Source organism: Barbus barbus, assembly GCF_936440315.1.
Source record: "Barbus barbus genome assembly, chromosome: 20".
Taxonomy (NCBI): domain Eukaryota; kingdom Metazoa; phylum Chordata; class Actinopteri; order Cypriniformes; family Cyprinidae; genus Barbus; species Barbus barbus.
In genome coordinates, this window is record NC_136748.1 from 27,856,722 (window position 1) to 27,880,799 (window position 24,078).

Genomic DNA, 24,078 nt, shown 5'->3' on the forward strand with positions numbered 1-24,078 from the left:
TTTTTATGCAGGAATGGCCCATAAGTGGAGGTAACTGGGGCCAGGGAACACTAAGTTTCTCAGAGATTATCATCACTGGGTAAGTGATCTCTCACATGCACACACTCTTTGTTGTCCCGAAGCCTTTTCATGTATAGTAATCGGATTAGAGAGGGAAATCATTTTTTGGTATTGGAAGGAAAAATGCTTTTCTGTTTGGCACCAGGGCTGTTATTGTTTTCTTCTGTTTTCTTTCTGAAATTAACAGGCATGCTGATGGATCGATCAAGTTTTGGGATGCCTCAGCATGTGAGTTTCTGTCTCAGAAAACATACTTTTATTTTTTATGTCACAAGTACATCCTACAGCATTATTTTGAGTTGGCCAGTTTGATTATACTTTCAGCTACCAAGAGTAAAACACTCTCAGCTATATTTAAGACATTAGTTTGCAGATTTTTCAGATCTGCTAATAATTTGTAAAAATATTTAGCGACAACTAATAAAGATGCTGAATTTGTTCTTTTGTGTCTGTCAGTAATGCTTCAGGTTTTGTATAAGCTGAAAACAGCGAAGGTGTTTGAGAAGCCCCGCGGTAAAGAGGAGAAATCCAGCACTGAAATTGTAGATGAAGATCCGTTCGCCATCCAGATCCTGTCCTGGTGTCCAGAGAGCCGTGTGCTTTGTGTGGCTGGAGTATCAGCTCATGTCATAGTCTACAGGTTCAGCAAACAGGAAGTCACCACTGAAGTGGTTCAGGTCTGACCCATTTAAATGCATGTATATGTGTAAATGTGCAGGTTGTGTATATATGTAGTTGATAAATGAACAACATACTAGTTTAAAATGTATAGATTTGTCACAGATGCAGCTGGTCAGCATTTGATTTACGTTCTTCATTTCACAAGTTCATTTTAAATGGTCCTGCTATGTGCCAAATGCTTAATATTAATACGAGGTCCTAAAAACTGCATGGTGATTATAATGCAATTAGAAAAATGCTGTTTAAAGCCGTTTTAGATGGCGTTTAGTATGCACACTGCAGGATATTTCATTAAGCATTAAGTTGTTTTGACACATGGTTTCCAGCAGTTAGAATACCATATGCTGCATCCACACAAATGAGTAAAGCTCTCACTTATTTATGCTTATGAATGCTAAAAACCTTGTTTTTTAATGAGTAGGTGTCACACCGCAGGACTGAATAAATGAACATGGAAGTAGCTCTACATAAGTATTACAAATATAATTAATAGTGGGTAAAACTCTTCTTTATACTTACAAGCCTGGAGAATATCTTCCTGCTGGTGTATTAGCAGTATTATATAATATTAAAGCTCCCCAAGAGATTTCTCAATTAGAAATTAATTTAGCGAGTCACTTTACAAGAGAAATCAGTGTATATAAATGTAGAAATGTTTATATTTCATTATACCCATTAATAACAGTGTTACCATATGCAGATCAAGCTAATGTCCCTTTTATATATATTTCCTTTTCCAACAGCTTTTTCTTTTTCTTAATTTTATACCTGTTAGGTGTCCTTCAATTATATCTGGGAGTTATGGAGATTTCTTTCTGTTTTTAGATTTTTGACTTTACATGCGACTTCACATATTTCCTTGAAAAAAAAAATTCACATAGAATTCAAATTAATATATTTTGTTTCAAGGTAATATGCCATTTAATTTGTAGAGTCAACCTCTAAAATCATTTCAACACAGAATAAAAAAAAAAAAAAAGAATAATAAGATAAGGCTAATATATTTAGTATTTTTATCCATATAATTTCTGTCCATATCATTCATTTTAATACTTTTCTGTATTTCACAGTTCATGATGAGGACAGTCAGTTTTGTTGAAAATGCTCAAATATTAAATTATTTGCATAGATAGTTGTATTGATGGACAAATTTAAGAAAATGCAAGAGAATATTGAATTGACTTTTTTTTTTTTTTTTTATGAAAGAGTGCAATTACTTGTCATGTCAACTGCCTATAGAACCCTGACTTAATTTTGGCCATTAAATGCATGGAAATCTGTATCTTCATCTGTGAACATGCACATGGTTGGATGGATCTGATGACAGTTGTCTTGTGTCTGTAGCTCCTGGAGGTGCGTATGCAGTGTGAGCTGAATGAAGTGGAGTCTCCCGAGGGCGGAGGCGAGCAGGCGTCAGCTGTTTCCACCCCAGGAACCTCATCCAGCCCTCAGACCAGCCTGCCTCAGTCCCACCCCTCCACCAGCAGCAACAACTTGTCTGACGGCCTGCGAGATAATGTGCCCTGTCTCAAGTACAGCCTGTTTTCATCTGTTTCAGATTTACTCATCCCTAAGCAAGCATGTAAAAACAACAAAACAGAGACTTTGGTCGCTTCACGTTAATGAAACTGTCTTTTCTTGTGTTAGTTGGCCATGTGGACCAGATTTTTGGTTAAATGTCTGGCTGTTTGACCACATGATTTGGTCTGTGCTTATATTAGCATGTAGTTAATTGTGTCCTGTGTCTTGCTTGGCCAGGGTCAGGAGTTCTCCTCTCAAACAGTCTCCGGGTTACCAGGTGGAGCTGCTCATTCAGCTGGTGTGGGTCAGCGGGGAGCCGCCACAACAGATCACCAGCCTGGCTGTCAACTCTGCATATGGCCTGTAAGTCCACGAAACAACAACACTAGCTCATTTATCGCACATATGATGTCCTTACTGAGCATTTAAAAACACTTCCTTTCCACAACAGCTATTCAATATCTTTCAGACAAGTTTTATGTGTCATGATCCATCATATTAAAGCCCTAGCAGCCATGCTTGAATAATTGTTCTTTATTAAGAATTAAGAATTTTAACTACTTGAATACTGTTGAAATGCACAAATGTAATGAGCCACAATATGCTCTTATATCTGATTACCATCGCTAAAGACGTTTTAATTTGATATTCAAGTCTATCAGTCTGTTAACAACTATATACAAACAAATCTGGAGCCTTGAGTAGAGCCTTGAGCCTTTCTGGAGCCTTGAGTAGAAATTGTGATTAAATTAATGCTGCACAAATGTTGTAAAGCAAACTGTCAAAGCTAAGAAATAGCAGTTTACTTTTTATTTATAGATGCTTAAGTGCATTTTTTATTTATTTTTTACATAATACCCGTACTTTAAAAAACTGTTTTCAGCGTTGATAACAATAAAAATAATAATAATAAGAAAAAAGCAATCAGCATATTAAAATGATTACTGAAGGATCATGTGACACTGGAGTAATGATGCTGAAAATTCAGCTTTGCATCACAGGAATAAATTACACATTAAAATATATTGCAATAAAATATAATAATATTGTATTTTAATAAAATAAAATTGCAATAACATATTTTAAATTGTAATAATGTGTCTTAATATTATTGTTTTTCCTGTAGTTTGATCAAATAAATGCACCCTGGTTGCAAATCTTAATCATTCGTTACTTTTGACCAGTAGTGTGAATCTGTTGTGTTTTACAGAGTTGCTTTTGGCAATGGTAATGGACTTGCCGTGGTTGATTACCTTCAGAAAACTCTGCTTCTAAACGTGAGCACAGCCGAGCTGTACGGATCAACAGATCTTCACCACAGACAACCATGCTCACCCCGCAAAACCAGACAGCCCTCGGCAGGTGAACAAACATCTAAGAGAACGCTTCATCCTCTTACTAATAATCATAACCTCTGCATGTTGTCAGTCTGTGTTTCTGTCTGATAAAGTTAAGCACATGCTCAACATGAGCAGTGTCAGTCTCCGGACCATGGTGCTCCTGCATCCTTCAAACTCCAGGTGGTCATCTCTGGCCGAGGAACCATCTGCACCGATCTTAGAAAATCATCCGATCCATATGCTCAAAAAGGGGCGCCGGTGTTTGTTCTTTTCTGTCCCCTGTCTTTACTTGTTCTTTTTGTTGTTTGAGTTTCAGTCTTTGAAATACACAGATGCCAACAGACTGAGTTTAAGGCCATGTGACATTTCGCATTATTGTTAGTGATGCACTGAACAATTTACCAATTTATGTGCCCAAATAGCAAATTTAAGAGGTGTTTGAAAAGGCAGTTTGTTCATTATTTAATAGTAATCAATCACTTATTACTCATTTTGGGGTTAGCTTCACAATTTTTCATCTGTACTGTTTTGTATGGAAGTCCATTTCCACCACATAATAAAATAATTGCAACTTTTTATCTCACAATTCAGTCCTTTTTTTTCCCGCAATTCTGAATTTATCTCACAATTGATTTTTTACTCTGAATTGGAGGTTATATCTTGCAATTCTGAGAAAACAGTCTTTAAAAGAAAAAAGGGTCTGAATTGTGATTGAGAAGTCACAATTACCTTTTTTATTTTTATTTGTATTATCTGGCAGAAACAAGCATCCAATTCTGTTTGAATTTGGTAGTATAATAATAAAAAAATACTCAATTTTTAATTTTAATGGGAAGTATTCATTATCTTGATCACTAATATTGTGCATTTATTGTCAATTATTTTCACTCGTTTATTGAAAATAATAAATGCAGAACAAATGTCCAATCTACCCTGAATTCAGTCTCTGGACTCTGTCAGTTCAAAGGCCTTCATTTGCTGTTCATTTGATTTTGTGTCATTGTTTTCTCTCACACTTTCAATATTCGTCTCTCTGGTTTCATAAAGACACTCTGCATAAGAAGTCTTGCATGTCCGGCCTCTCTAACTTTTATTCTGAATCTGTGAAAAAGCTTCATTCTTCTTACCTCAGTAAGTCACACGGCACTCATCAAAGGTCTTGTCCTTCTCTTTATATCTGTCTGCATTCTTCTTTTTCTCTTTGTTTAACACTATAGTCTATTTTTGTGTTGGTTTATTATTTAAGTGTTACGTGATGTTTATTGCATAAATGTCAGCCAGGCTGTTTGGTTTAGACTTGTTTGTTTCAACAGGTCTTTGTGATGGTAATGATGCATCAGCCGCACCAGAGGAGAGATGCAAATCACCAACTTCAGGTAAGCATTCCTTCATTCTTTCTCCCTTATATTTACTGGTAGAACAAAACATATTGAGAGCATTGATTGATGGTAGTTTATGATGAGTTGATTGACAGACCCTTAAAGGAACGATTCATTCAAACATGAAGCTTCGGTCATAATTTACTCACTCTTCTGTTGTTCTAAACATGTATTTAAGGAGGCAGAACAGAAATCTTTTGTTTTTCATAAATCACCACCCACTTTCATTTTATACTTTCAAGCTCCCGAAATGTAGTAATATGTATCTGTATTTCAAGTATTCTAGACACTTGTGTTTAACAAAAGGGAATAAAACAATATTGATACAACATGAGGTTGAGTTTGTGATGAAAGCATGTTCATTTTGTGTGGCTTTTAAGGTGCAATGTGTAATTTCTGCACCACTAAACTGAACTAAAGGACCCCTGTCGGCATGGTTTGAATAAACTGGTAGTCCCGCCAAACCCATGCAGTTCCATTGGTCATGCAGAAATTGCACACTGCAACTTATAGACAGACATATTGACAAACACTGCATGTCAGAGCATTGGACGCGAAGCTGTATTATAGTTAAAAATTATTTAGCACAGCAAAAAATTGAAACAATTCTGCAAGCATAGTCAGATTCCCAGTCAGGTGTGCTGACTAAGTGCATTTCATTTACAAGGAATTTAACTTTGATATGCATATAGTTGCCAAAAGTTACATAAGACCCCATCGGCTGTGTCACATTATTATGCAGGCTGTGTTGTTGCTATAGGCTCCGGTTCACCGTGCAATTCTGATGAAGACAGCAAACAAAAGTTCATTGACAAGGGTACGGTACATTATAAACACACCTTTTAGAAACAGCTTTTTTGTCCTAGGAAATCTTTTATTTTCTTTGATTGGTTTTATTCAATACATTTTCCAGTGAAGTCCAAAAGCAAGCAGATATCCAAGACTGTTGCCAAAGACTTTGGTACTGTATAATGTTCATATTACAGCAGTCTGGGTCTCTCAGTTTCTGTGCTAATGGGCACTTGTGCACTAACCAAATGAACTAACCAAACAAATTAAAAAGGGTTTGCTTAAGTGCGTAGTAGAGCTGAACTTAAGCTTTGTGTGTCTGTTGCTTGGTGGTTAGGTGTGCCCATAAATGGTGGACCATTGAGATCTTATTTGAGAGCCGTATTTACCACTTTCAAAGTAGTAGTAGTGAATGATTCATAAGTACATGTTAATCTAAAGGGGAAAAAATGTTTTTGGAATCTTTTTTTCTAAAATGGTTTGTAAATACTGCACATGTTGACATTTTAGATTAAAACGGTTTTATTCTCATCATTTTAAAAAGAAAATCTAAAATGCTTTTTTCTAACCTTTAACATTACAGGTTTTTACCCTGCTCTGGTGCGTTTCAAGGGTAAAAATACACAGGATGATGAAAATGATGTTAGACATTTAAAATTCCTGATTTTGAATGCATTTGCACACAGATCTCTACTGAACATCTGAAATCATAGACAGGGCGATCACACACAGTGACAGATATTTGCGAGAGAAATGAGGCTCCTGGTGTTCTGACTCTTGAGCGGTGCTGGTTTCATTGCCACTAATCTCAATGCAATTTTCCGGGCATGATCGAGTTGCTTCTGATTGTAACATACTAGATGAACAAACATCTCTTTTTATGGCTGCTGATGGGCTCATGGCTGCTCTTTGGCTTCATTCTACATCTTGATCCTCCAGCTGATAAATTTAGTCTCAACCTGCTTATTTCTTTCTTAAACCGGTTGATTAATACTTACTTAAATTCTTTAACTTTAGTAACCATCATTTCCCAGATGAATGACTTATGTTCAGAAGAATGTTTTCTTTTTTCCAGCTAAGATATCCCGGAAAATAAACATGATTGCTGATCAGAAAGATGGTAAGCGTTTGTTCTCTCACATTAGTTTCTAGGAGTAGCTGTGCATCTCTTGCAGGGGATCTGGGCATTACTTTAATCAGTCTACCTATATTATCAGCATAAAGTCTGGTCCAGTTTGCAGCTTATTCTAGCCTAGAACTGCCCAATTAAACTGGACATGTCTGAAAAACAACTAGTCATAGTTGGCGTTTTATGCAGAGTTTGAATAAATCTGATATAGTAGACACTACAATAATAAATGCAATAATTGTTTTGCATGCAACAAATTAGGGGTGTGCGATATACCGGTAGACATGATTAACCAGTAGAAATTTGCCAACTGGCAGAGATCTCTATCGCGGTTACACGCTCACGCGACGTTGCTGTGCTATGTGGTCATGAAAACTTATCGTTTGTATGCATTTTTAAGCATTGCGCTTTAAAAATAAGTGAATCTAAGCCTTTGAAACACAATCAGCAGTGAAAGAACTCATTTCGCTATATGCATGCGCTGTCTGAGTAATTTTTAAGATGGTGCGGGGGTATTGAACTGAGTAATTTTTGCCGATTTATAGGGCTTGAATGGTTAAATACACCCTTGTATGTATGTATGTATGCATGTATATCAAAATGCCCATCTTTGCAAGTGTCCTCTTAAACACAGTAATTTAGGTCTTAAGTGAAAGTAAACAGCTGAGAGAGAAAACACACGTAACAGTATATTGGATCCGGTTGCTCTTAAAGTGACAGCAGTCTAATATTCCTACTCTCATGTTACTCAAGCAACAAAAGAGAGAAAATCTCTTAACTGCTCTTGACTAAATCACGTTTGTAACTTTAATAAAAAGAAATATGTATTTAATTTACACAGTGAAGAATATGCAGTGTTTTTATGCATTTGATTACCTTATACAATGTATATAGCATTTCTTATTTATATGTTCTACTGCAGTTTTTTTGTCCTTTTGCTTGTAATTAGTTTCCTATTCTTATTTAATCAGTGACTGTTTACTTATCTTCAGTGAGCTTGTTTTTTTGTTTTTGTTTTAAGGCTAGTATAAGTTTTTTATTTATTTATTTATTTATTTATTTATATATATATATATATATATATATATATATATATATATATATATATATATATATATATATATATATATATATATATATATATATATATAGAATTGTCACTTGTGACGAGAATTAAGACATATCTTTGGTATCAAAAATGTTGATATCATAAAGATCTTATTTAAAGCAAAAATAAATAAATCGTGATATACAGGTACATCTCCAAAAATTAGAATATCGTGAAAAAGGTCAATATTTTGTGTCACTCATTTCAGAAAGTGCAACCCATATATTATATAGATTTATTACACACAGAGTGAAATATTTCAAACCTTTATTTCTTGAAATTTTGATGGTTATGGCTTATAGATAATGAAAACCCAAAAAATTCAGTGTCTCAGAAAATTTGAATATTACATAAGATCAATAAAAAAAGGATATTTTAAACAGAAATGTCAGGCTTCTGAAATGTATGTTCATTATGCACTCAATACTTGGATGGGCCTCCTTTTGCATGAATTACTGCATCAATGCGGCGTGGCATGGAGGCAATCAGCCTGTGGCACTGCTCAGGTGTAATGGAAGCCCAGGTTGCTTTGATAGTGGCCTTCAGGTCATCTGCATTGTTGGGTCTGGTGTCTCTCATCTTCCTCTTGACAATACCCCATAGATTCTCTATGGGGTTCAGGTCAGGCGAGTTTGCTGGCCAATCAAGCACAGTAACACCATGGTCATTGAACCAGCTTTTGGTACCTTTGGCAGTGTGGGCAGGTGCCAAGTCCTGCTGGAAAATGAAATCAGCATCTCCATAAAGCTTGTCAGCAGAAGAAAGCATGAAGTGCTCTAAAATTTCCTGGTAGATGACTGCGTTGACTGTGGACTTCAGAGAACACAGTGGACCAACACCAGCAGATGACATGGCAGCCCAAATCATCACTGACTGTGGAAACTTCACTCTGGACTTCAAGCAACATGGATTCTGTGCCTCTCCACTCTTCCTCCAGACTCTGGGACCTTGATTTCCAAATGAAATGCAAAATTTACTTTCATCTGAAAAGAGGACTTTGGACCACTGAGCAACAGTCCAGTTGTTTTTCTCCACAGCCCAGGTAAGACGCTTCTGACGTTGTCTCTGGTTCAGAAGTGGCTTGGTAGCCCTTTTCCTGAAGACGTCTGAGCGTGGAGACTCTTGATGCACTGACTCCAGCTTCAGTTCACTCCTTGTGAAGCTCTCCCAAGTGTTTGAATCAGCTTTGCTTGACAGTATTCTCAAGCTTGTGGTCATCCCTGTTGCTTGTGCACCTTTTCCTACCCAAATTCTTCCTTCCAGTCAACTTTGCATTTAATATGCTTTGATACAGCACTCTGTAAACAGCCACAGCTTTCAGTAATGACCCTCTGTGAATTACCCTCTTTGTGGAGGGCGTCAGTGTTCGTCTGCTGGATCATTGCCAAGTCAGCAGTGTTCCCCATTATTGTGGTTTCAAAGAACAAGAGATACCCAGAATTTATACTGTAGGGATGGTCATTAATTGAAACTCAAATGTAAATATTAGAATATTTTGAGATACTGATTTTTGACTTTCATGAGCTGTAAGCTCTAATCATCAAAATTAAAACAAAAAAAAACTTTTGAAATGTTTTACTTTACATGTAATGAATCTAAAATACTTTTTGAAATAAGTTAAAAAAAAAAATGAATTTTTGAATTTTTGAGAGATACCTGTATATTGTTACCATGAAATAAAATTACTTAAATCGTACTATAAGATTGTGGTCATATCGCCCACCCCTACAACAAATAAATACTTTAAATCATGTTTTCGGGATATCATGCACTACTGTTCTTCAAGTGTTATAGACCTATATAGACTGGCATGCATGAATAGAGAAGTGTACAAATGTTTTAGGTGCAATATATTCATTAGCTAGCTAGTTATAATATATGCTGTTCTGCGTATAGAAAGGAGGTTACGGCGTCACTGCTCTCTCCCTGGTAAGAAACAACAGAGTTCAGTGAAGGAAATGAAGAAACGTACAGCGTCTTTCCGTGAGACCTCATTCTGTGACCCCAGTGAGTGGCCCTATTTTAGGCTGACCTGACCTGGTCTGGTTTATACTAACTCTCACTGGAGCCTGCCATGTGGGAATTGCCTGTTGTCTTGAATGATGCCGTCCAAGTTTGGTTTTGGAAACATTCCTTCACCTTTTTTTTCAGTGTCTGATTTTGAACAGATTAAAGTTTAATATTATTAGTGGAATACAGAATCATTACACAAAACTAAAAAAAATAAAAATTCATCATCCCAAAATACACATAAAACATTATCAAACCAGCAGTAACCTGTGTTAAGTTCTCTAGTTTTTATGAACATGTTTTGGTGAGACTCATCTTTGCATTGCTTTTAGAATGTTTGTAACCTTGCCAGAAAGCTATCTAAGTGCATCTGGGTCTCTGAGAGTGAAAATAAAACACCATAGCAATGTTATGTAATTGGTGATTGCGAGTTTTGTTCATACTGAATGGAATTGTTCTGTGATTTCATGGCAATGGTTTGTGTGCAGTTCCTGTATGTCTTCCTGTTTATATTAATACTACGTATTTACTAAGAATGTATCAGAAATAGATTAACTGCTTAATGGCTTGACTGTTTTTGTCCTTTGATTTCAGGTGTCCTAAGGTGGTTCAGACTTGATTTTAAAAAAAAGTAATGCTAATTGTCCTCTTATTGTTGTCTTTTTGTCCCTAATGGGTCACCGTGTTCTCAGACGCCAGGGACAACTCATTCAGCCGCTCACGCAGCTCCAGTGTGACCAGTATTGACAGAGAGTCACGCGATGTCATTTCCTCCTTCTACTTTTGTGACTCCCTGTCCAAGAAGAGCGAGACTGTGGCAATGCCCAGCCTGTGGGTGGGCAACTCATTAGGCAGCATGCTGGCCATCGCCCTCACAGTGCCCTCCACACCAGAGCAGAGGATGCAACAGCCTGTGGGCATTTCTTTCTGTGGTAAGATGTGCTTATTATTAGCTATGTTTCTATTCACATATTTTTACACAGATTTTGGGATATTGCATAAAAATACACCGGATACAAATGCCAAGACACATAAAATCTTAAAAAGTGCATAAAAATGTATGCACTCCATTGAGGCAGATCATTTTTTCCTGATGTGGAGACATGCACATATATGATGGAAACACATTCAGCGAATAAATTCCTAGATGTGCAATGAAAAACTTTGCCTCAATAGATCATGTGATTAGATAACGTGGATAATTGAGAAAGAAAAAAAGTGAATTTTTTATTGTCAATAGTGTACCGTTGAAGCACAGCTCGCACAGAAGTCACTTTTTAAAAATTGCATGATCAAATTGAAAGTGAGCAAAATATGCGTGAAGAGCTTTTTTTCACCCTTGTGTGGAGCTCTCATTCCCAGTCCTACTGAAATTAATCGCTTTACCAGGAAGTGACGATTTTGTTCTCTTGAACAACATGGGATGGAAACGGTACTTTATTCGGAAATGTTTTATGCAGTATTCCAATTTTCACACAAGTTCCATTCGGAGCTTTACATTTCAATTCGTAACTTTGGATGGAAACAGCGATTGATGGGAAAAGGCACACCTGTTGGTTTCACACTTACACACATCTAGTATATTCATGTAAAACAATATACTATATAGCATATCTCGCAAAATACAGCTATCACCCAGCTCTTTATATAAAGTTGAAGATATAAGTATATCCATATATTGGAAACAGTACGCGCAGTATACTGTATAGCAAATCTTATGTATGTGATTGTTTATATTTTCGCAAAATGTAACCATATAATTACCTAGCTCTTTAAATAATGTTGGATATATAAGAATGTCCTACTTTATCTGCATACATGCAGTGCACTTGCGTAGGGTGATTACACTATATAGCAAATCTCAACTGCTTAATTGCTTGTATCATAGCAGAATGTAACTATATTGCCACTCAGATCTAATCTGATTAATGCAACTATAAGGCATGAAGGTATTAATGATACAAATACAATTAACTTGACTTCTTGTCATCACAGGTCCAGTAGTGCGCTTGAAGGGAGGTATTTTGCGCATGGCCCAGCTGGATGCCAGCGGGACCCTTCTGCCCCACGTTTACGAGTCCTGGTATGAGCCCAACGCCCCTGAGGAAGAGAGAGAACGGCCACGGAGACGCCGGCCCACCTCGTCTCCTTCATCTCAGGAGAACCCAGACTGTCAATACGCTGTGGTCTGCTCAGAGAAACAGGCTAAGGTGGTGGCGATGCCCTCCCAAAACTGTGTCTATGAACACAACATCACAGAGACCTCCTTCGTACTTCGAGCAGATGTGGTGACGATGACTGCAGGGGTCGGCATCGCCTGCTTCTGTGCCAATGGCCATATCATGACCCTCAGGTAACATGGTTAACCTGATATTCAAAGGATTCAAAGAATATTTAGTTTTTTGACTCATAAGTCTGTAAACCGTCTTTTTATTTTAGTTTGCCCAGCCTGCGGCCACTGCTAGATGTGAACTACCTTCCCCTGACAGACATGAGGATAGCCAGAACCTTCTGTTTCTCAAACCAAGGCCAGGCCCTGTACCTCACATCGCCCACTGAGATCCAAAGAATCACCTATAACCAGGAAACCTGTGATAACCTGCAGGTCAGACTGTGTACTTTGATTTATCATACCTGTAAACTTTTTGGCAAAATTTTCCATTTTTGGCATTTATTTTGAGGTGCTCATTATTGCAGGAGATGCTTGGAGAGCTGTTTACTCCAGTGGAGACACCAGAGGCTCCAAACCGAGGCTTCTTCAAGGGCTTATTTGGAGGCGGGGCTCAGTCCTTAGACAGAGAGGATCTGTGTAAGCATTAATCTGGCACTCAAACATAAAAATCAGTTTGTCTTAAATAGAAGTGATCTAAAATTCTGTCTGATTGTTTATCATTCTTTTTGTCTGATATCTATACTGTTTTTAATCAATCAAACTTTTCAAATGTGACCCTGGACCACAAAACCAGTCATAAGGGTCAATTTTCCGAAATTGAGATAATAATAATAACTGAATAAATAAGCTTTCCATTGATGTATGGTTTGTTAGGATCGGACAATATTTGTCTGAGATACAACTATTAGAAAATCTGGAATCTGAGGGTGCAAAAAATCTAAATATTGAGAAAATCGCCTTTAAAGTTGTTCAAATGAAGTTCTTAGCAATGCATATTACTAATCAGAAATTAAGTTTTGATATATTTACAGTGAGGAATTTTTTTTTACAGTAGAAAAGCATTTTAATGTACAGTACACTTAAAAGAGTGGAGAAGAACAGTTATATAATCTAAAGAACCTTTTTTTTCCAAAATATAAAGAACATTTTGTGGAATGGAAAGGTTCCTAAAGAACCTTTAACCTGAGCCAGAAAGAAATAAAGAACCTTTATTTCTAAGTATTATATAGAGAAAAACAATATAATTAATGTCACAAAGACTGAAAATTGGTCATAAGTTATCTCTAAAATTAAGATCTTTTGTGAAATCTCTCTAATTTTACATAAAGAATAAAAAAAAACTTAAATTTTTTTATTTAGTTTTTTTTAAAACTATTTTTCAGAAATTTATTTTTAGGAAGATTTTTTTTTCCCACAAAAATTAGGCATATTTCACTCCAAATTCTCGTTAGTGATAATTCAGATTTTTTTTCTCATGTAATTTGCATAAATTAATATCTGCTTTCAGCACTGTTACTTAAAAAAGAAGAAAAAAATACACATTTTGTTATGAATGCACAATATAGACTACTCCTTTCTCATCAAAAAGTGAAAACAGCCAGGCAAAATATGAGATGCAAAAGAAACACACTCACCTCAGTGGTTATCACAGATAAAAGGTAGACAAGCTCTAAATTTCTGCTATGACAAGGGATGATACTAAGTTTCTCTTCTAAGTGTTATTTTAGAATTTGTACTTTCTTGAAAAACGTTTGCTGGCACTGAATCACATCCCTCTTGTATGTTCTCGCCTGCAGTCGGAGAGGTGTCTGCTGGTAAGGCTTCACGCAGCCTGGCGCAGCACATCCCAGGTCCAGGTGGTATGGAGGGCATGAAGGGGGCCGCGTCCGGTGTGGTGGGAGAGTTGGCACGGGCGAGGATAGCTCTGGATGAGAGAGGACAGAAACTAGGCGAGCTGGAGGAGAGGACAGCAGCCATGATGTCCAGCGCTGACTCCTTCTCTAAACACGCTCATGATGTGAGACGATCACTTGCTATTCACCACAACTACTGCTTTTTAAAATGATACAGAGGCTGCGTTTCAAAACTTCGTGAGCACATTTCAGTCCCTCCAGGATTGTGAAATAATGCAATCATTCCCTGCAAACAGTGATTTTTTTTACTCAGTATTTTTGTAATTTTCCAGTTCAACATTCTTATTTACTTGAGATGCATAATGACTTAAGATATTAAGTCTTGTTTTCTGAAAATGATGCATTTAAACTTGTTAATGGTTAATGATGCTATTAAACTTCTATATATAATACTGAATATAATGTATATTGGGCTGGATATTTGCTAGTCCTCATAATGCTTTATTTCAACAGTATGCACTTTTAAAATTATGTGAGTGAATTTCACTTTCACTGATTACACACTGATTCAGTGACAGTGTTCATTATGTACAGGTAATTGTATTCTTTTACTGATTTACACTATTTACATCATGATTTTTTTTTGTGGATTTTCACTGCTGAAGCGCTTAGTGGAAAATTCCACAAATATTGCATTTTAGGCCACAAAAATCAGAAGAGCCCTGCAAATTCCTTTTTTGAGAAACTGTAATTTTTATTGGTATTAATGTCCAGAAATGCTGTCTAGGTAGGCAGCTCTCTAGGTTTTGAGATGCAGCCGTAGTCAAACAGTGATATTTGTGTTGGCTAATTTGTTTCATAGAGAGTAAACCATCTGCCTTTCTCCACCAGATAATGCTGAAATACAAGGACAAGAAATGGTACCAGCTCTGAGGTCCCTGCAGGGAGTCAGCGGACCTTCCTATGAAGACAGCAGATCCATCATCTCTCCTCCGTTTCTTCCTTCTCTTCCTGTATCTTTCTCTCTCTGTGATGTCCAGAGACTGCCACATGCGCTCAGCACAGCATCACGCAGCATTACCTCGAGCTGAGGAGCTGCGGAAAGACAGAGGAGACAGGAGGGGAAGGAACGGGACAGGTGAAACGCATCAGGATGGGATTCCCTTCCCTTCTCGGTGGCAGTTGAGTTTCCTCTCCTGATCTTGTCTTGGGAGAGGAGGCCCATCACCGGTACCTTCATCCGCCATGCTGTCATTTTCACTGCCATTCTGTCTGCAAAGAAACTACGGAAAGGACATTTTGGGAAATGAAAGATTTAAGATTTAAGAATGAAATGTGTCAGAGGGACATAGAGCTGACAAAAGAAGGTCTACCGTCTGCAGCATTGCCAAGCTTAATGCTTCTGATAATCTGTCACTAGAGCAAGAATAGGTTGCATGTCTAGTGATTTAATTTAGGAAATTAGTGCTTTTTCTTGTTTTTGGAATAGGGATGAATCTCATCTAGCTAATATTTCACCCCAAAATCAATATTTTGCATAAAGAAAACCTATTTTTAGGAGGCAGTGGTGTTCTTTAAGCAAACTATTACATAAATTTGATCTTAAGTTGAAGCATAACTAGATTTCATGAGATTCACCCAGTAATCATGTTAGCTTTGGAAAAGGCCGGCTTGTCTTATGTTAGATGTGATGAAGTACCATTTAATTTCACCTCTAAAGGGCTGGAAGTTGCTGTATTTACCACATATCATGTGATTATTTTGCCATATGAAATTGCAGACGAGCCTGGGCAGCAAAGCTGATCTGATCATGCACCATTCTGTTGTTCTTTCGTCTAAAGGACGTATTGGTTTACACTGATCAGGTCTCAAAAGAGCTTTTAGGGACTTTGATGTACACTATACGCTGTGTTGACACTGGAGAAAGATGTTCATTTTAAGGAAATATAAAGATCTAATAGCGTGTCTGTATAAAAACGTGTCTGGCTCATATTTCACACCAAAATCAAAAGAAAAAATATTTAGCATGAAGACAAATGTTTTTGTAAGATCATTCATTTTTGATTTGTGCTTAGAAAAAAACACTGTAATACAATTAAAGACAGTACAAATACCACTATGATATATAAATATATTTATCAATTTAAATATTTTTTAACATTTTGTTAAATTTATTTATTTTCTTTCCTTACAGAATAAAAATGTGCCTAATTATTCACAGTGCAAAATAAATTTTCTGCAAACTGTAATTTCTCATTTTTCAGAGTTTGGGGGGTGAAATGTGACCCAGATGTGCTTTTAAAAGGTTTCACCGGTAGGAATAACTGCTGAATATTTGCTGGTTATATACAAACAGAGATCTGGAGCACATGAATTATTTTTGATCTACAGGAGCAGGATATTTTTATCGCGAAGGAGTGCGAGTGAGAGTTGGGAAATGTGAGGCATGATCTTGATTATGTGCCTTGTGATGAATGACATGTCAGAAACCCCATCCGCTCTCCGGACATGAGAGACACCGGTGGTATGTGCCGAGAGTACTGATTCTTCATATGCAAAACAGGTTCCTCCTCCTCATTTCCCATGATGCAACTGCACCTGGACGAGGAAATCTCAAGGCATATGCGAGACTCAGTACAGTACCTGGTGACTTCCTCCTCTGAAGTACATGACGAATGGATTTCTCTGTGTATTTTCTAAGAAGCCTTTTCGGATGGACTAATGCATGAGTTTGTCATCCTCACAGAGAGGTGAATATATCTATCTCTGTGTTTGTTGCTGCAGTGGAGGTGACCACTAAATGTTCAATGCAACTCCATACTCTCGATCAGCAGCCCACGGATGGACATTACCTTCTGCCTTTGCTTTGCGACCCATGAATATATGCTAACCTCGACTCGTGTGCGTACGTGTGTTCGTGAACATACATGTATGCAAGAATATGTGTATGCTCATGTTTCTATAAACTAAAGATACAATATATTTGAAAGCATATGTTGGGATGTTTTCTTTAAGTGTGTTTTCTTATTTATGAGGTGCAAGAAATTGCTGCTATTTGTGTTTTAAAGTAGGAGCATCTGTCAAATCTGTTGACGCTTATTTTCCAATCAGGCATAAGAAAGAGGTAGTTCTTTCAAAAATGATGATTTGCTGAAAACGTACTCATCCTCAGGCCATTCAAGATGCAGATGAGTTTGTTTCTTCATGGGAACAGATTTGGAGAAATTTAGCATTACATCACTTGCTAAAGTGTATGGGTGCCGTCAGAATGAGAGCCCAAACAGCTGATTACAATAATCCACAAGAGTCCAGCCCACCAATTAATGTTACGAGAAGCAAAAATCTGTGTTTTTTAAAGCGTTTTAACTATAAACCATTGCTTCTGGCAAAAAATATATCCATAATCCATAATAATGCCTCTGAAAAAGTCCATCCCCAGTTGTTCTCTCACATCAAATTCCACCCACATATTTGTTTAGAGCTGTTCTGAACTGTTTTCACTTGTAAATAGCACCTGATTTGTGCATAGTATTCTCCTGATTAAGGCAAGATGACGTTTTCGTTAGAGAAAGCTAAATTATGGACTCGTATTTTAGCCAAAATGATGGATTTGTTTCGTACAAATGCATAGTTTTTCGCGTCAGAAGGTGTTAGTGATGGACTGGAGCGGTGTGGATTATTGCGATGTTTTTATCAGGACTGCAGAGGATCCATTGGTGAGCAAGAGATGTGATGCTACATTTCTCCAAATCTGTTCTTATGAACAAACAAACTCCATCTTGGATGGACTGAGGATGAGTACATTTTCAGCAAATTTTCATTTTTGGGTGAGCTATTCCATGAACGCTTTTCTGTTTGTTTTTTTGTTTGTCAAAGTGCTGCCAAATGTTGTAAATATGAATATTTCTGAAGACAAACTTGAGAGTGCTGACGCTGTCAAAGTTACTGAAGATGGTGACCGGGATCTGACTAGACTCCAAAGAGTTGCTCTGCTGTGAAAGTTGATCTCTCAGAGACGAGAGGATGTTCCTTATCATTTAAAACATCAGTGGCATCTCTACATGTATGGATAGATTGACCCCTTCTGTTGCCATGGTGTTTGAAAATCTAATCCAGCTTCTCTGCTTCATATATTTTTCTTTTCTATGAGCAGTTGTGTGGTTTTGCACTATATGTTTTATATTGTAATGACATCACCGTCATTTTATTATTAATGTTTTTGTAGTTGGTATTGGTCTTTATTTTGGACATTTTTGTTTCTTTAAGAAGGACCAAAATTAGACATGCTATGTGTAAATGTGGCTCACTCTCAGATTTGTCCTCATTACCAGTTTAATGATATTCTAATATATTTATACATTTGAAATATATATATATATAGAAATATATCATTTACTTTTAATTGAATACTTTTATTATGTTGTTTAAAATGAAAGGGTGCATTTTAAGATGAACTGGTCGTGTATATATTCTCGCTGAATCAAGCCATCTGATTGGTTGTCTGTGGAAGAGGGAAAGACCACCTGAAGAATCTCTGTCCGTCCTCTGATTTCTCTTGCACAAAAGGCAGCATGATATCGTGTTTACAAACTTGAAACATCCATCTACATTATATTTAGGCTCTTTTTCTTTAATCCTGCTAGTGAGATGTTTGTAAAGCAACAAATCACAAGTATTTACTGTCTATTATTGATTATGAAGGCGAGATTTTAATTTTTTATTTTTTTCCTGATAGTATACTCACGGCATTGTTATTTAAGTTTCCCTGAACATCATCGCTGTACTCCAGAAAAAGAAAAAAAATACTCTCCTGAAAAGGGTCGGTTTTGGGGAAGATTCTTCATGGGTTTGCAGGTTTTCTCATCATAGCCGACTTATTGTACAGTTTTATTATTCAGACTTTCACATGAATGTTTGTCTTAATCTGCTGCCACCCAACAGTTTAGGAAACATGTTTATAGACATAACTGTGCAATGGAAAATAAATGTAACAGAAAGATTTCCTTACAGCCGTTTTGATTCCACACCTCATTTTGCATATTTTGGCCACTAGATGCCACAGTTTTACACTCTCAATTTTGAATAAATAAATAAATGTAATATTAAAAAATGAATGTATAATCTGAATAGAAACCAGAAGCATACGCATATATATTTCTTCAATACACACACAAATGTGACCCTGGACCACAAAACCAGTCTTAAGTGTCAATTTTTCAAAATTGAGATTTATACATAATCTGAAAGCTGACTAAATCATCTTTCCATTGATGTATGGTTTGTTAGGATCGGACAATATTTGGCCGAGATACAACTATTTGAAAATCTGGAATCTGAGGGTGCAAAAAAATCTAAATATTGAGAAAATCGCCTTTAAAGTTGTCCAAATGAAGTTCTTAGCAATGCATATTACTAATCAGAAATGTTTTGATATATTTACAGTAGGAAATTTACAAAATATCTTCATGGAACATGATCTTTACTTAATATCCTAATGATTTTTGGCATAAAAGAAAAATCTATCATTTTGACCCATACAATGTATTTTTGGCTATTGCTACAGATTGGTTTTGTGCTCCAGGGTCACAAATATTTATATATTTCAGATGCCTAATCAAAATGAACAGGTGTTTTGTAGTGATAAATCACTGATTAAACAATTAGATTATTTTTATAATTTCAATAATCATTAGATAATATGTATGTAATGATTCTAGTTCTTATTTTACCTGTTGAAATAAATACAAATGAAATAAAATGTAGGCTATGATCTAAATAGAAACCAGAAATATTGCATGTCACCTGTTTGCTTTAATTGCGTGTGTGTGTGTGTGTGTGTGTGTGTGTAAAATTATTATTATTATATATTTTATAGATGCCAAATTAAAACAAAAAGGTGTCAGAATGTAATAAAAGCTAATATTAAATACACAAAAATGTTACCATAACACTTTTTTTATCTAAGTAAAAATGTAATGTTTTTAGATTCTGCATAAAATCTGTGTATAAATTGCAGCTGAAACTGACATAAAATTCTGCCTGCGTGTTCTTTAATATTAATTTATTTGGACGACTGATAATGCTTTACAAATTGAAAAACTGCATAAAAATAATTATATATGGTCAGACATAATTATTATTATTTTTTTTAAGTTTCACGCCTGTGAATGACTGCAGTTCATCCTGCGGCCTGGAGGGGGCGCTACAGTCAAGCAGCAGCTACGAAACGCGCATCAGAATGAAGGGGAGGGAAACTTCAATTTGGCGTCTGGCGCTGCGTTGAATTAGACGCGCTCAGTCTGTCTGGTTCGCAGCATCTTCTTTGTTTTCCTTTAAGTTTAGGATCAATGGAAAATAAACCGACACGCGGAAGAAAGCGACTCGCTGACACTGGCTACAAACGGCATTTCTCCAGTGATAATCTGATGCTGAGAGGAAACCAGTGTCGGTCATGAGCTTACAAGCTGTGAGACTGGATATATGACAAAACATACACTTTTACGAGGATATTTTCATATGCTAAAGCTTGTATTCATTTCTGAGGTAAATACAATGCACTTTAAACTTTGTTTACATGGATTCTTTGCACTGAAACCAAATTTTACTTGAGATTTACTATGTTTAGGCATTAGTGGAAAGTCTTGTTTACTACTGATGGACTGCTAGTGTTGATATAGCACTGAAGATGGGAAGAATGTATTATGTGCTCTTAGGAATGGACTTTGGGAATGTCCTCTGATTTGGGAATGATGAGCAACGGACCCACTATCGTCTACGAGTGGCTAAAAACCCTCCAGCTGTGTCAGTATGTGGAGGCATTTGTTGACAATGGTTATGATGACCTGGAGGTGTGCAAACAGATAGGAGACCCTGACCTAGATGCCATCGGTGTCTTCACTCCATATCACCGGGAAAAGGTTCTCCGGGCCGTGGAGAGACTCCGAGATGAAGACAGGAAGGTGGCACCAGGACTGTATTTCACCCTTGAACCGCTTCCACATGGCACATGCCCTCAAATTAGTGACTGCAAACAGAAATGCACCAAGTCTTGGGTCAATTCTACTTGGGACAGGCCCAGGGTCGGACTTTCCAATGACATTAATGCACTAGAGAACCACAAGCAGCCGGTGGTGTATCCTAAACTCAAGCTGAAGATAATGATAAGGGATAAGCTGGTGAAGGATGGAATTGACCTGAGCAAAATGCCCTACTCGTATAAAGTGAGTACTAACCTTTACGTCATTATAGCTCCTGTCACATCACCTGAAAATGTTTGCACCGGCTCTTTGTTTTGCTGCAGAGATATTTACATTTTCTTCCTGCTTTCAAAGGTTACCCGTTGGCTTGAAATTTACTCACCTGGTGTGTGTGTTTAGTCTCATTTTTGGAGTAATAAACATCCAAGAAAGGTTGTGCCTGCTAAATGTCATGCATTATTATATTTACTTGTGCAGTGGTGGTCGACCAAGTGCATTACCTTCATAACGTTCAAGATGTAGTTTGTTTCTTCATGGGAACAGATTTGGAGAAATGTAGCATCACATCATTTGCTCTCCAATGGATGCTCTGCAGTGAATGGGTGCCGTCAGAATGAGAGTCCAAACAGCTGATAAAAACATCACGATAATAATCCACACCTCTCCAGTCCTTCAATTAATATAAGTGAAAATTTTGTTAGAAATAAGTGAACATGTTTGTAAGAAACAAATCCATCCTTAAGTTGTTTTTAACTTCTAACCATTGCTTCTGGCTAAAATATACTTCCTCTATCCATAGTATTGCTTTCATCTGAATTAGGAGAGAAATATGCACGGCATTGTTTACAAGCAAAAACAGTCATTTAAAGTTCATTAAATGTCTTGATGGATTTATTACAAACAAAATAGAATGAAGTGGTGTGGACCCATTCTGACGGCACCCATTCACTGCAGAGGATTAGTTAGTGAGCAAGTGATGTAATGCTGAATTTCCCCAAATCTGGTCTGATGAAACAAACTCATCTACATCTTGGATGGCCTGAGGGTTAGTAATTTTTTTTTTTTTAATGAACTATTCGTTTCAATGGCCATTGCTTATAATCTTAAAAAGTCTGAATATTGCCTGAATAATTGCTCTGGCTGATATATTGGTCCATCACTATTGCAAGCAAGTATCCAAGCAAGCAGTTGCATTGAGTGGCAGCACATTAAATGTTGTGGTTATCATATTGTCTTTTTATCATAAACTTAAACTTATTTCTGAGGTCTTGTTGGTCTAGTACAGTATGTTGCGGCATGCTTGATGCTTTCCAAGTCAGATGATTTTATCCCGCCGGAGACGTTGAAGTATTAGACAACCTTAATTGAAGTCGTTATTCATTAGTGCACTCTGGGGCTTTGAGAGCAGGCGAGTCTTGGCTCTAATCGATAACCTGGAGAACAAGAACTGTAATCCATTAACTACACTGAATGCTATTAATAGAGTGATTTACTGCACAGTTATCTCCGCTGAGCATCATTCAAAGCTCAAGAGCTTTTAAATAATAGACAGGCTAATGCAATGCACATTTAATGTTTGTTTTTGTCTTTTTTTGCATGATCAGATTCAGTTTTGTTATTATGAAAGTCATGTTTTGGACCTTGAGAAGCGATTAGGTCTGCACAACTCTTTATAGTTTAGTTGTCTTATTTTATTGTGCAATGACTAATTAAACAATATGAAGCACAAACTAATGCTTTTATAACAGTGCATATAATGTTTGATCATTTCAAACATTCACAAAAATTATATATCTGAATATCATTACAACAATATATTCATTGAAAAGTAAAATGACATATCAAAATATATCTTCAATACATTTTTTTACACTATTAGCTAATTTTTTCTTATTTTAAAGATAATTCTACAACATTTATAGGGGTTTATGCTTAAAACAATAAAAAACTAAATAAGGCTGAGAAAATTAAATGTGTGCATATAATGTTTGATCAGTTCAGATTCATTTTTGTCTTGTATTCCAGTAAAAATATCTGAACATCATTAAAACATGTGCTCATTTGAAAAGTAAAAGTGCATATTAAAATCTTCAATTTTTTTTTTTTACCCTATTACCAAATCTTTTTCTTTTTTTTTTAAGATAATGCTAACACAATTTATTAATGTTTATGCTTACAACAATAAAAAATAATTAAGGGTGAAAAAAAAGTAAACTTAATTCACTCTTAATAAATCACATTTATAGTTCAATGTAAATATATAATATTTATATTTCAATATAAATGTTGCCCATTTTTTTAATAAATTGCGTCCCTCTCAGTTTTTTGTTGTAATGCATATTTTTTCCCTCTGCGTACCAATATATGTAATAAAATACTAGTTAAGTTGTGTTTTTTGTGTGTGTGTGTGGGGGGGGTCTCTGTGCAGTTCCACATTTTAATGATAAATTATACTTATTGTTAAATGCAATTATTATAATTTTTTTAATTAAGTTAATTGAGTCCCTCTCCATCTTTGATTGTAATGCATAGGGCCTATTTTTATTCCTAACATCAGTGTATTTATAATACAAAATACAGATAAATAATTTTTTGCAGTATTTCTGCCAATGAGTTCCACATTTTAAATATAAATTACATTTATAGATCAATATAAAGGTTACACATTTTTAAATAAATTGAGTCCCTCTCCGTCTTTTATTGTTATGCATATGTTTTCTTGCTATATCTGCTTACATAATAAACAGTCTTCATTAGTATACAGGGACTCATTAAACGCTGCAGCGTTCAGCGGCATATCCACCTGTAGCAGAGAGCTTGTCATGCCTCTGCGGTGAGCTGTCACTGGACTCCGCCGCCGCTTTTGTTCTTGTCCGAGTCGTGTTTCCATTATGCCGTCTTATCAGCGCATTTATCAGTGACGGGTCTCTGGTGACAGATGGCTTCATTGCGCTTTGAGCTTAGAGAGCCATTTAATGTCTCATGCCATGCCAAAGTCCTCATTATCATTACTGTCATTTGCATTTGTAAAGAGTGGCCCACTTTTAAAATGTTTTCA

At 36.3% G+C, this 24,078-nt stretch overlaps 2 protein-coding genes across 5 annotated transcripts in view; both read left to right on the forward strand.

Annotated features, from left to right (window-relative positions):
• LOC306886694 (syntaxin-binding protein 5-like) overlaps positions 1-17,019 on the forward strand; it is a 37,351-nt gene extending 20,332 nt beyond the window's left edge. Inside the window, exons 13-28 of one of the 4 annotated variants that reach the window (XM_079444003.1) lie at positions 12-79; positions 248-288; positions 517-737; positions 2,086-2,273; positions 2,500-2,625; positions 3,473-3,624; positions 4,916-4,978; positions 5,724-5,798; positions 5,895-5,942; positions 6,846-6,890; positions 10,710-10,949; positions 12,013-12,370; positions 12,457-12,622; positions 12,715-12,826; positions 13,987-14,207; positions 14,935-16,290. In XM_079444003.1, coding sequence (XP_079300129.1) covers positions 12-79; positions 248-288; positions 517-737; positions 2,086-2,273; positions 2,500-2,625; positions 3,473-3,624; positions 4,916-4,978; positions 5,724-5,798; positions 5,895-5,942; positions 6,846-6,890; positions 10,710-10,949; positions 12,013-12,370; positions 12,457-12,622; positions 12,715-12,826; positions 13,987-14,207; positions 14,935-14,976 — 2,166 coding nt within the window. In that variant the 3' untranslated portion in view covers positions 14,977-16,290. Of the gene's footprint in view, positions 1-11; positions 80-247; positions 289-516; positions 738-2,085; positions 2,274-2,499; positions 2,626-3,472; positions 3,625-4,915; positions 4,979-5,723; positions 5,799-5,894; positions 5,943-6,845; positions 6,891-10,709; positions 10,950-12,012; positions 12,371-12,456; positions 12,623-12,714; positions 12,827-13,986; positions 14,208-14,934 lie in introns of all 4 variants that reach the window. The other 3 variants (XM_079444004.1, XM_079444005.1, XM_079444006.1) reach the window with 3 other exon arrangements.
• A 3,310-nt stretch (positions 17,020-20,329) lies between these two features.
• The window catches only part of LOC306885889 (SAM and SH3 domain-containing protein 1-like), a 101,352-nt gene continuing 97,603 nt past the window's right edge, over positions 20,330-24,078 (forward strand). Inside the window, exon 1 of the mRNA XM_079442692.1 lies at positions 20,330-21,263. Coding sequence (XP_079298818.1) covers positions 20,772-21,263 — 492 coding nt within the window. The 5' untranslated portion in view covers positions 20,330-20,771. The remainder of the gene's footprint in view (positions 21,264-24,078) is intronic.